Below are 11758 nucleotides of genomic sequence, written 5' to 3' on the forward strand. Positions count from 1 at the left end.
TCCTCCTTGCGGAGTTTCCCCCTTTTCTTGCGCAGTATAAATCAAATCTGCACTCTATTATTGACTAGATTTCTTCGTCAAAATAACGGCTTTTTCGCAAAAAGAAAAAAAAGCCATATAGACCTCAACGGTACGCTTTCTCGGCCGGCAAGATGCCCGTGGTCATCTTCGGCCTGGACCCGGCCTCGGGCGGCGACACCAGCCCGGCGGATCATGCCAACTTGTATCGGACCCTTTCTCAGCTACGACACGACCAGCAACCCGTCTTGAGCCTTGTCGCGGACCCGGCCCGGCTTCGGCTCGCCTCGGACTCCCGTATCGTCGTGACACGGCCCGATGACTGCCTGACGCATCTGCCTCATGTCGTCGACCCGGAGACGCACTACGTGATGCTGTCGAAGCGCGGCCTGGCCCGGTCCAGCTTGCGCACAACGCCCTCGACCGTCATCGACGTGCTCCTCCCGCCCGAGCACATGGACGACCCCGTCAAACTCGAGGGCGAGGTCGCCCGCATGACCAAGCCCCTCGACATGCGCCGCGTGCCCTTCATGGTGAAGCTCAACCAGTCGCTTGCGGGAAAGGGCACCTTGCCGGTGCGCTCCGAGGCGGAACGAGCGCGGGCCAAGGCCCTGGTCGGCGCCCAGTTGCGAGACGCGCTCCCGCAGATCAACGCCGCCAACCACCACTTACACCCGTGCTCCTTGGTCCTCCAGGACTTCGTGACGGGCGGCGCCGTGGGCCTGTCGCTGTTTGTGACACCCAAGGGGCGCGCCGTCTTCGTCGTCTGCAGCGAGCAGCACTTTGACGAGAAGGGGCACTGGGCCGGAGGCTCCGTCTCCTACCCGGATCAGGAGGCCCTGCGCCGCAAATACGCCCAGCCTATGGAAGAGACGGCCCGATTCCTACACCAGAACGGCTACCACGGGCCCGCGGGCATAGACATCATGACGGACGGCTCAGGCACGCAGTACATCATCGACCTCAACGCCCGCATCACGGGGTCCTATCACCTGGGGCCGCTTGCCGGCCACTTTATGCAGCGGGGGCTGGCCAAGGCCAGGGCGATCAAGGCCCATTTCCTGTGTCCGAGGGCAGTCTTTGAAGAGACATTTGCTCGCGATATCAAAGACGGGCGCCTCATTATTACCGGCTGGGCGCGGGATGAGCCGCTGTCGCTGAGCCAAGGGGGTGTCACGGTGGGCGGAAGGGACGAGCTGGAGACCAAGGGCCTGATCGCCAAGGTCCAGGCTCTTGCGGTGTCTCTCAATGCCTTCTCCAAGAAGGTACGCGACTCCAGCGCCGTGACCTGCTCCAGCTCGCGTCAGGCCAACGTCGGCGCCCACGCCAGCGCCTGCAACGCCTTGATCAACTCCATCGGGGTGGCGCCGCCGGGGACGCTCCCTGCGTCGCCACGCGGGGGGTGTAAATGGTCCCTGATAGAGCTCCAACTAGACATAAAACAAAAGTGTATTGACCGATTGCCTTAAATTACACGTGAATTATTGCGCCATACCATCATGACGTGAGGAACCGAACTCTAGGGTCTTATATTATAGACAAAGCTGACAAGACCGTAGACCCTTCTAGAGAGATCCAGTCTCTTCCAACACCTAGTCGCCCGGATTCTCTGACATCAGGATCACCCTCTGAAACTGAGACGGCCACGCCGACGAACAACATTCATACATAATACGGTGCTACGAAAACGAAAGTTGACGAATCCCGCCTCACCGGCGTCAACGAGGACCATCATCACAGGATGAAGACAGGCCTGAAAATATTCCAGCGAGGTCTAGGACCCGGCTGACGGGAGGGGATGGACGATCAACGAGTTTGCCTCAATCTTTTGCATGCTCTCTTCGCGAGAGACTCATGCCTTACGTTGATCACGAGATGTCAGCCAACTTTGATTCAAGGTTCTCAACTCAGACACTTCGTTTACAGCCTTTACTCGGTAGCATGCTCATAAGTATTTCAATCCGCTCTGCAAGCAAGTCGGATGGGGCCCGCGTGTCGTTTACGAATAACACAAATATGTACATACGCTCGTAGGTGGAAAACTCGCCCCTTTTGATGCGCACATTTTCATTGGATGAATTGCATAGACAATGACGACTCCAAGGGATGCCCAAATCCGACAAGTATGAGACATTCTTTCAGAGACACTAGTCGTTCCTTTTATGTGTGCTTTTTGTGCTCCTATTCATCTCATCTTGGAGGCTGAGCCACCACCGGGTGCAACAATCTGGCTCGCCTACGCACATCACAGACTATTACCCAGGGGCCCCATGAGCGTGACGACGTGGTTCTTGCCCCTGCTTGATGTGAAGCACCTCGTATACCTCGTGAAAAGTACCAAATGAATCATGAGCTTCCGGCCCCGTCACCGACTCCTGCCGCATGAGATTACATGGTCCACTTCCATATGCCCTGCTGTATCCTTGGTCTCTCGGGCCCATCTCCTCTCGGTGCTCGCAGGATACACAATGATGCGTTTCCCGCGACCCTGGCAGAGTTGCGACCCGAAAGCGAGACGAGTCCGGCAAAACGAGCCCCCACATTACATTTGCGAAGACAGCTCTCTTTGCCCTCTGCAGCGCATTGCCGGGTGGCATGGCCATCGCCTTCTTCCCGAGGACCTCGAGTTTGTCGTCCAGTGATATTCGAGTCTTCAGTGTCGACAGAAGTCAGAATGGACGGAAAGGTGGACGAGCAGGACTGTGTCGGCGGGATACAAGACGAAAAAGCAGACGAGACTCTTCATGATCCGGCAATAACCTCGTCCTTGGCTGTAGGACAAGCCACTGGCCAATGGCAGCATCTCTCGACTCGTCGAGGCGACGCAGCCCCGGCGTCTTGGGCGTCCATGCCGAAAAAGCGTCAGCTTGCCTTGATCACGCTGGCACGACTCTGCGAATCCGCTGCCACCAGCAGCCTGCAGACCTACATCATCTCCCAGCTTGAATCCTTTCGAGCATCCGATGGCTCCGTATCTACCGGCTATACCCTGGCATTCCAAGTCTCCGCCTTAAACGCCGTCGTCGCGGGCCCGCAGCTCTTTACTTCCGTCCTATGGGGCAGACTGGTAGATTCTCGACATGTCGGGCGCAAATACATCATTCTACTCGGTCTTTTCGGAACTGGCATTGCGAGTCTGGGTCTTGGGTTTGCAAATAGCTTCGCGGCGGTTACGTTTTGGCGATTCTTGGTCGGCCTGATCAACGGCAACATGGGCGTCATGCGGACCATGATCAAGGACATTGGCGGAGACAAGTTTGAGGCGCGAGTCGTCCTGCTGCTGCCTACGGCATTTAATGTCGGAAGCATCCTTGGCCCTGCCGCGGGAAGCCTGCTGGCCGACACGAGTGCTTTTCGGTGGCTGCTCCAGTCGCCGTACGCTCTGCCCAACCTATTCAACGGCGTGTGCCTGATTGCGAGCGCGGCATTGCTGGGCTTTGGGTTAGAAGAGACGCTCGACGGCGTCAGGTTCCGGCCAGGCCATCTCTTGCCCGAGCGGCTTAAGAGGCTTCTTGGTCGAAGGGCCGATCCGCACTATCAAGTGCTCATGGACCAAGACGTCGAGCTGGACGCCCAGGGAACTCCTGCTTCACGCCGTCCCGAGGTCCGATGGTCCTTTTCTCGCATCTGGACGCCTCGTTTGGTTGCCACACTTGTCGCCCGCCGGCTCGTGACCATGCACGTCGGCGCATATCCCTCGCTTTGACTCGTCTTCATCGCCACGCCTCGATACAACCGGAGCGGCATGCCGGCCGCCATCACCGCAGGTCATGACGCCAATGCAACGGCCAGCGGGTCTCTCTTTGTGCCGCCGGCCTACCATCCGCATGCGCCGTTCACCTTCACCGGGGGTCTCTCCTTCAAGCCGAGCGGCATCGCCGTGGCGCTTACTATCCGAGGCATTGTGGGCTTTTTACTACAGCTCCTGTTCTTCCCACTTCTGAAAACCCACTTTGGACTCGTGAAGCTCTATCGCTACTCGCTCCTGCTTCTCCCGGTATCATATTTTGTCACCCCTTACCTGGCCACCATTCCGTCGTCTACGCTGCCACCGCTGCCGGCGGCCGGAGTCTTGCTGTGGGCGTCTATTGCGCTCGTCCTGACCATACAGACAGTGGCCCGCTCCTTTGCTCTTCCCTCGGGCACGATGCTCCTCAACGCGGCCAGTCCGGACCGGTCTGCGCTCGGCACCGTCAACGGCATCGGCCAGAGTGTATCGGCAGCGGCCAGAACCCTGGGCCCGTTGCTGACTGCCTGGCTGTATGGGTCGGGACTCAGCCACGGTGTCGTGGGCATTGCGTGGTGGGCTATGGCTGCAGTCGCTGTCCTGGCAGCCGTAGCGAGCGGCTGGGTCGTGGATGAAGCCGGCGTCAAACCCCCCTTTTAACGCGTACACCAGCCTTTCTTTTTGTTCAGTGGTAGACCAGAAAGTGGGTGAGTGTGGCTGGTCCAGGAGACTTCAGCTAGGCGGCTGGCTGCCAACACCGAGAAGTGAGGTTATTATTAGTCTGCGTGTAAGCACCATCGGCTTGGAAATCACATACCCAAGCCAGGGATTGCTCGACTATAGTCCCCAACATAATCGGAACACATGTACGTGGGTGGCAATTCTCATTATCGTACCACCTGTTTCAATCCTTGGCTGTGTCAGGATGATAGCCAAGAGGGGGCCGAGTGCCAGCGAGGACACCAGCGGTCATGAAACCTACGATGACGGAAGCAGAAGGGCGCACGTTGAATTTGTTGCTGATTTCGAGATAGGCTCAAGCGAATCGACAAGAAACGTGTCCGTTCGAGTGGCATCCAGTGGAGGTGGGACGAATAGAGACTGTTTAGACGCGTAACCTGAGACGGCAGACTCAGGGGCGTGTCTTTTTGCAAATGAGTAAAGGTTTGAGGTAGAAGACATAGATTCTTGCATCCATGAATATAAACCTCACCCTCGAAGAAACGCAGCTGCCCAAGTAGTTGATCAGAGAGAGCCCTGTAGCGCTTGGAGGCCTGCGTTGAAGCAACCAATCCCGAGAGCAAGACGCCTGGAGCCGACTCATTCAACCATGTACCAGCTATCAATAATAAAACAAATCAGATACAGCCCGAGAACTCCCAGTTCAAATCAGATTCGGGACTAGATCTGATTTGACTGATCCCAAGACATCGCTGATTATCCCATGTCCGCCAGGCTTTCCCGCATCAACCACATGTCCGCCAGGCTTCCCACCGTCATCCACATGTCCGCCAGACTTCCCACCATCGTCCTTGCCGTGGCCACCGTCTTTTGGCTTCTCCGGCATGTGCTGCTTAAGATGGCCGGGAACCTTATGGCGGTTGCTGATTTTCGGGAGCTCGCCTGATGTTGCAGATGGCTCCTCGATAAAATCCTCCACCTCCATCGATATGGTCTTGATCTTGGCAAGGGGGACATCTCTGCCGTCGGCCTACAACGTGGTCAGCGACGGGGGTATCGAGCGGGGTGACAACGAGGAGCTTACCGTCGTTATAGTCACGCTGATGCTTTCCCGCATCTCTTCTTTGCTGACGCCGGCGCGCTCGCAGGCCCCAATAGCAGGGTTGAGCGGAATGGCTGCGTTCACGGGCCCCTTTGACGGCTCAGCCATGACGGCAATGTCGCCCACAAACTGATCGCACAAAAAGACCTTGATTGTCGACGGGCGCTCGACATCCTCGGCCCTCAAGGAGATGTGCGCCAGATAGACTTTTCTCTTCTCTTCGTGATCTTTGCCCTTGTAGAGATCATTGATGATGGACACCGCTCGGCGCCGCCTCTCCTCGAGGTCTTTGTCCGGATTCGGGTCACTGTCGCCGCGCTTCGTGTTGGAAGCCGCGGGTGGGTTTTCTGCGCCTTCGTACGTATACCCAAACTGATGGGTTGACAAAACGCCATTCGCGGTAAGCTGCTGTTTGCCCGGACCGTAGAAGGGGGCCAGCGGGGAGGTGGGACGGATCGTGGTGCCTTGGGGTGTTGCAAAGCGCGAGCCCCCAACGTACGAACGAGAAAGGCCAGCCTGGTTTGGGTTGGCGGCTTGCCAAAGAGCCCAGAGACGATCGACGTTGGCGTAATGCAGCATGCTAGGCATTGCCTTGCGTTAGCTTGGATCCTCGGTTGGTTTCGGAACCGTTATTGAATCTCCCCTTGGACAGTCGATCAAGGCAGTCAAGACGGGCAAGATAGCCGGGGCAGACGGTCAACGTACAAGAGAGGATCATAAGCGGCATACGACGGAGACGAAAACTGCTGGCCGCAGGCGGCAGAGTTATGCACCAGATTGTGCGCTTGCTCCAAGCTGACTCCGCCCGTGCTCGTCGTAGAGAATTCCTCAAAGGTCTTGGAGTAGGTAAAGGCCGAGAACTATCCCGTCGTCGTTTCTTGTCAGCGCCCACTCGACAATCGGAGGAGAGTAGGCCGACACTTACAACCAGTTCCTTCAAATCGTTGGACGCCATCATCCGGTTGGCTGAGTTGGGGTATGAGTTGGGGGCCGGGCAACGTGCAATGGCCGCCCTTGGGCTCGGGCTGAATCGGCCAAACTGGCCGCGGACTGCTTGCTGAGGAAATGTGAATCCTGACAGAGGGTTTCTGACCTGCCTGCGGCCCTTGGGGGTATTGATGGTAACGGACCGCGGGACGGTTGAAGGGGGGACGTCGCTCGTCGTGGCCCAGTCCCAGTAGGGGGCTCTGAGCGCATCTGCGGCTTGCAAATACCGGTTCCGGGTTGCTCCTCGATATCCCGCGGCGATCTTCCTGGCGTTGTCAACCAAGACTTGCTGTCAAGCTGTCAGCCGTGGTCCCAACCCTACAACCCGACAACCCTATCCAGCTGGACTTGCCTCGAAGAGAGCCAAGTACGGTCGATGCCATGGCAAGAACAAAGCATCCTGGAATCAGAGGATTTATTTAGCACGGGCCTTGAATGACAACCGGCAGCAGCGCGTACACCGTGAGGGCAGTAGCCAGCCCGGCCGCTGCTGTTGCTGCGGCCAGTATTGTTCCATTCGAAGGGCGGGGAACCGTGAATGCCTAGGGCGAGTGCTGTGCGCATGAGCATGCATGCATGTCAACAGTCACCCGACGATGATATATGAGAGGCTATAAGAGTATATATCATATGTACCTTCGATTTGAAAGTAGGACAAGGGGTCCGACGGACTGGCTCCGATCATGGACGAGAGCGCCTGTATGTATAGGTCCCTGTGAAATGTAGGGGTTAGGGCCTCGGGGTATCGTGCGGTTCTAGGGTTATTGATATCTCATACCATTGCGGGCCGGCCTCGGCCTGAAGGTCGTTGATGTTGCGCCTTATCGGAACGCTGCCGGACCGGACCCGAGCGCCGGTGACCGCATAGGGGTCCGATGTGGTGGTCCGTTGGGCCAGTACGGTCGACCCGAGGAACAGGCAGGCGACGGTCTTGATCAACATGATGGGATATGGGCACGGCCAGGCTCCTGGCTGGCCCGGTTGTGAGGCGATTTGAGGCATATATAACTTGTCCCTACGCTGGCCGGCACTGAGCACACACACACAGTCGATCTAGGAGCATGTCGCAGATGCTGGCTGCGCTTCGGCAGAGACGATAATTCCACAAGGGGGCGACTGGTCAAGCTGCGGAGCTATCGCGGAAGTCGAACCGTGGAAGACATGCCTGGAATGTAGACGCGGCCGAGCCCCCCAGCCCGCCTCCGGTCACATTGCTCGCAAAATGCCTAAAGGAGCAGTGCCTGAAGAGGCCAGGCATGTTTCACTGGCCAAGACCCAGGCCCCATGTGTTTCAGGAACCGTGTATATCAGTCAAGGAGCTGTCGTTGAAATGGATTGCTCTCTTGCCCGTGCTGCGTATTCTTCGCCCGGTGGCGATTTCCTGCCCATCATGTCTTTGCTAGAGACAAGGAGAGACGCTGGGCACCAGCAGAGCTGAAAACCTCAGCTCGTCGAGGTCACGGGGGTCCCCAGTCGCCGACTGAGTCAGAGCTTAACCTGTATACCGTAGAATAAAGAGCCACCGCTTAACTAGGACAGTGAGGCCATTCATCGACTATTTGCTCCCAATCAGAGTCGTGGTGACAATCCACAAAGATGGGGCCCCAACTGAGATAATAGAAACGGCCTCTCTTGATAAAGTGTTACTTTCGGTTGCCACCACGCATATACCCATTGTATACAGCGTATATCGCTAAGCATTCATTCTATGAGCTGCCTTTGTTGGCAACCTGCCAAGGTGTAAGCTTCTTGACTGGGGTAGAGGGGAACAGCACGGAGAGCGACGAAACCCCGACGTATACGGCAACAAGGGGCCCGTGCAAGCTCGACGGGTATGTAGATGGCAGCCTTTGCAGTCCCTGTGCCCAAGTGAGAACTCCCGTAACATGATCAGCGTTTGCCTCTAGAGCCCTCGCAGTGGCAGAGGCGTAGCAGAGGCGTAGCCATCCAACCCACCTCACACTTGGTAGTGTAAGCGCTTTGCAGGCCACGGGCGAATGAGCATTCCACCCGGAGCCATGCCCTATTCGCCGAAAAGACATGTCCTCGGCTGAGCCAAGTTGACTTATTTACCTAGCATCTCTGAGGCTGGCGCTATCATCCAATCGCCGCGGTGCTGGACCGTTGGTTCGCCGCGTGAAGCACCGCCATGCTCGTATGCCACGACCGAGAGACGGATGCCCGGTGAGTTAGTAACAGAGGAGCATATGTGCTGGCTCACCGGAGAGAAACCGGCTTCGTCGACTGTAGATTGAGCCATGCGCCTCTGCTTTGGTAGCTGCATCACTACCATCTATCCTGGCTGCTTCTGACCGAGAAAGATGGCTCCTGACTTGAAAACAGCCTGGCTCTCAGCCTTGTGATACTTTCGTACCAGGGCATTCATGAAATCACGACGTCCACCCAGCTTACAGCAGTGCGAGACGTACTACCTATTGTGTAGCGAGACTTTCTTTTCCTTACTGGCTGGCGGCTGGGTTTTTCATTCCAGGTGCCGGCGGCTAACAGGTTTCGATATGCTGCTGCCCAACCTTCCCCCCCCCCGCCCCCTTTCCCTTTCGCTTTCGCCGCCCCCCCATATAGGCTTCCTACAAGTTCCGAATGGCCGTTTCCGAGCTCGACTTGGCGTCGCCGTGGTGCTGAAGAGGGGGGATTGTTCCGACGGGGCTCGGCCAGTCCAGGCAAACAACCACAGCGTCGCTGACCAGTCGCCTGCGGACTGAACCGGCTCGGGGTCAAAAAGCAACGCCCCCGGCTCATCACGGCGGCAGAGTGAGTGATTGATGGGTTGGTGGAGTGGGGGTGGACTGACGAGTCTCGGTGGCCACAGTAATTAGGTAGATAGGTAGTCTTAGATGGATGGGATGCAGAGGCCGGCGAAATAGACGGTCCGCGAATGCAGGCCTACCTAGTTGGGCTTGACCGGCGGCTTGACCGGCGAAATAGACGGCCCGGCAGACGCGGTACATCAAACTTTGTACAGTATCATTCCTACTGTACATCCGGATGTACCCGTGCCCGTACCTTGCATTAAGCTCCCGTAGCCGCAACGTCGAGCTGACCCGAATAGTCAGACGAGGCACGGCATCATGGACGTCGTCTCCATACATGCACGTCGAGCGGCGACCATTGCCGGCAGTTGCCCAGCAGTGCCGACTTGGACGCCAGGGGTCCTCGAGAGGTGGCGCAGGGGACAGGCAGCACGAGTAATGAGCTGCTGCTCACCGTGGATAAAAAAAAGTGGGAACCAGAGCAAATTATCCTCGAGCTCAACGGGCAGTCAACGTTTGGCCAGCTCATCCATCTTCTCGTGCCCGCAAGCATAGCATCTCGCCCGAAGCGTCTTCTTCATCCGCTGTCCTCTGCAAACGTCCAACCATGTCCAGCGCCTTTGTCCAGCGCCCCGCCCCGGGCTTCACCACCACGGCCGTCATGCCGGGCGGCGAGTTCAAGGAGGTCTCGCTGTCCGACTATCTGGGCCAATGGTCAGTCCAGTCCTCCCCGAAGCAACCAGGCGAGAGATATGGGGGGGGTGGGGGGGGGAGAGAGAGAGAGAGAGAGAGAGAGACAGAGAGAGAGAGAGAGAGAGAGAGAGAGACAGAGAGACAGAGAGAGAGAGACAGAGAGACAGAGAGAGCATGAGAGAGAGCATGAGCTAGCTGCTGACCAGCCCAGGGTCGTCCTCCTCTTCTACCCCCTCGACTTCACCTTTGTCTGCCCCACCGAGATCATCCAGTACAACGACGCGCTGCCGCGCTTCCGCGCCCTCAACACCACGGTCCTCGGCCTCTCGACCGACTCGCACTTTGCCCACCTCGCCTGGACCGCGCAGCCGCGCAAGCAGGGCGGCCTGGGCCCGGACCTGCAGCTGCCCCTGCTGGCCGACAAGTCGCTGCGCATCGCCCGCAGCTACGGCGTGCTGCTCGAGGACGCCGGCGTGGCCCTGCGCGGCCTCTTCATCGTCGACCCCAAGGGCGTGCTGCGCCAGGTCACCGTCAACGACCTGCCCGTCGGCCGCAACGTCGACGAGACGCTCCGCCTGATCGAGGCCCTGCAGTTCACCGACCAGCACGGCGAGGTGTGCCCGGCGGGCTGGCACAACGGCGCCAAGACCATCAAGGCCGACCCCAAGGGCAGCCTCGAGTACTTTGCCGCGGCCGGGGGGGACGCCGTCGTGGTGCAGAACGGCCACGCCAACGGCAACGGCGAGGTCAACAAGCGCGCACGCCTCGACTAGAGACGGGGCAGAGGACACAGATGGCATGTGCCCAGTTGTAGCTGTAGTAGGTAGAATCGCTGGAGGGATAGACAAAGATGCGAGGGCAACCCAACTTTTCTAAGCTGGCCAAGCCGTCTCTCGAGTCTCAAGCGCGTCCGTCACGTGGCGATGCAGATGCCGCCGGGCCGATGGTGGTGCAACAGTGTTCAGCCATCGGGTGGCATTGGCGTTGACATGTCTCTGGGCAGTGGGCGGGTGGGGAGATGAAGGGACCTGATATGTCTCGCTTGGCCCAGTAAACATATATATATCACCGTCTATTCTTCGTACTCCGTATCTGTGCATAACTTATAATAAGAGCAGGTGACGACGGGGCCAGAAGGTAGGGACGGTAGCACCAGTGCAACCTACTTCTTCTTCATACATGCACTTGCACTCGGGTAGCAAAGATGGAGGCTGTTGGCCAACAGGAACTCTTTTGCTGGGCATTGTCCATGGCAGACACACTCGGCACGCGTTGGTTGTCGGGGTCTGTCAGTCCAACGGCCAGCCACCCGCTTAGCGCATGTGAGTTGAGTGAGTGAGTTGGGTGAGTGAGTTGAGTGAGTTGAGTTGAGTTGAGCTGAGTAAGTGAGTTAAGTGAATTGAGTTGAGTTAAGTGAGTTAAGTGAGTTAAGTGAGTTAAGTGAGTTAAGTGAGTTAAGTGAGTTAAGTGAGTTAAGTGAGTTAAGTGAGTTAAGTGAGTTAAGTGAGTTAAGTGAGTTAAGTGAGTTAAGTGAGTTAAGTGAGTTAAGTGAGTTAAGTGAGTTAAGTGAGTTAAGTGAGCGAGTGTAGTTGTTGCTGCTGCGGCTTCAACATAGGGCTGCGATTTGCTTATTCATAATCAGTCGCTCTTTCCTACACTCTTCAGCTTGCTGCCCTCTCGAGCCAAGTCTGCCCCATCCCCCCCCCTCTCCATGTTGTGAGACCCGAGCCTCTCTCTCTCTCTCTTTCTCTCTCTCTCTCACTCTCTCGTCACCAAATC

General features: G+C 57.3%; 5 protein-coding genes across 5 annotated transcripts; 4 read left to right on the forward strand and 1 right to left on the reverse strand.

Moving 5' to 3' along the window:
* Window positions 1-152: 152 nt before the first annotated feature.
* On the forward strand, window positions 153-1487 carry HRG_08438 (ATP-grasp domain-containing protein; the record flags this gene model as incomplete). The annotated part of the gene is made up of 1 exon (XM_044866909.1): window positions 153-1487. One exon carries the CDS (start codon window positions 153-155, stop codon window positions 1485-1487), a length of 1335 nt encoding a protein of 444 aa, XP_044717796.1.
* A 1379-nt stretch (window positions 1488-2866) lies between these two features.
* HRG_08439 (major facilitator superfamily domain-containing protein) lies at window positions 2867-3724 on the forward strand (the record flags this gene model as incomplete). Its single annotated transcript, XM_044866910.1, has 1 exon — window positions 2867-3724. One exon carries the CDS (start codon window positions 2867-2869, stop codon window positions 3722-3724), a length of 858 nt encoding a protein of 285 aa, XP_044717797.1.
* A 39-nt stretch (window positions 3725-3763) lies between these two features.
* On the forward strand, window positions 3764-4405 carry HRG_08440 (MFS transporter; the record flags this gene model as incomplete). The annotated part of the gene is made up of 1 exon (XM_044866911.1): window positions 3764-4405. One exon carries the CDS (start codon window positions 3764-3766, stop codon window positions 4403-4405), a length of 642 nt encoding a protein of 213 aa, XP_044717798.1.
* Window positions 4406-5129: 724 nt separating this feature from the next.
* HRG_08441 (tyrosinase) lies at window positions 5130-7457 on the reverse strand (the record flags this gene model as incomplete). Its single annotated transcript, XM_044866912.1, has 9 exons — window positions 5130-5456; window positions 5511-5835; window positions 5890-6108; window positions 6234-6388; window positions 6454-6804; window positions 6868-6915; window positions 6975-7057; window positions 7152-7228; window positions 7294-7457. 9 exons carry the CDS (start codon window positions 7455-7457, stop codon window positions 5130-5132), a joined length of 1749 nt encoding a protein of 582 aa, XP_044717799.1.
* Window positions 7458-9893: 2436 nt separating this feature from the next.
* On the forward strand, window positions 9894-10752 carry HRG_08442 (ahpC/TSA family domain-containing protein; the record flags this gene model as incomplete). The annotated part of the gene is made up of 2 exons (XM_044866913.1): window positions 9894-10000; window positions 10191-10752. 2 exons carry the CDS (start codon window positions 9894-9896, stop codon window positions 10750-10752), a joined length of 669 nt encoding a protein of 222 aa, XP_044717800.1.
* Between the last annotated feature and the right edge of the window lie 1006 nt (window positions 10753-11758).

This window comes from Hirsutella rhossiliensis, assembly GCF_020360975.1.
Source record: "Hirsutella rhossiliensis strain HR02 chromosome Unknown scaffold00010, whole genome shotgun sequence".
Lineage (NCBI taxonomy): Eukaryota > Fungi > Ascomycota > Sordariomycetes > Hypocreales > Ophiocordycipitaceae > Hirsutella > Hirsutella rhossiliensis.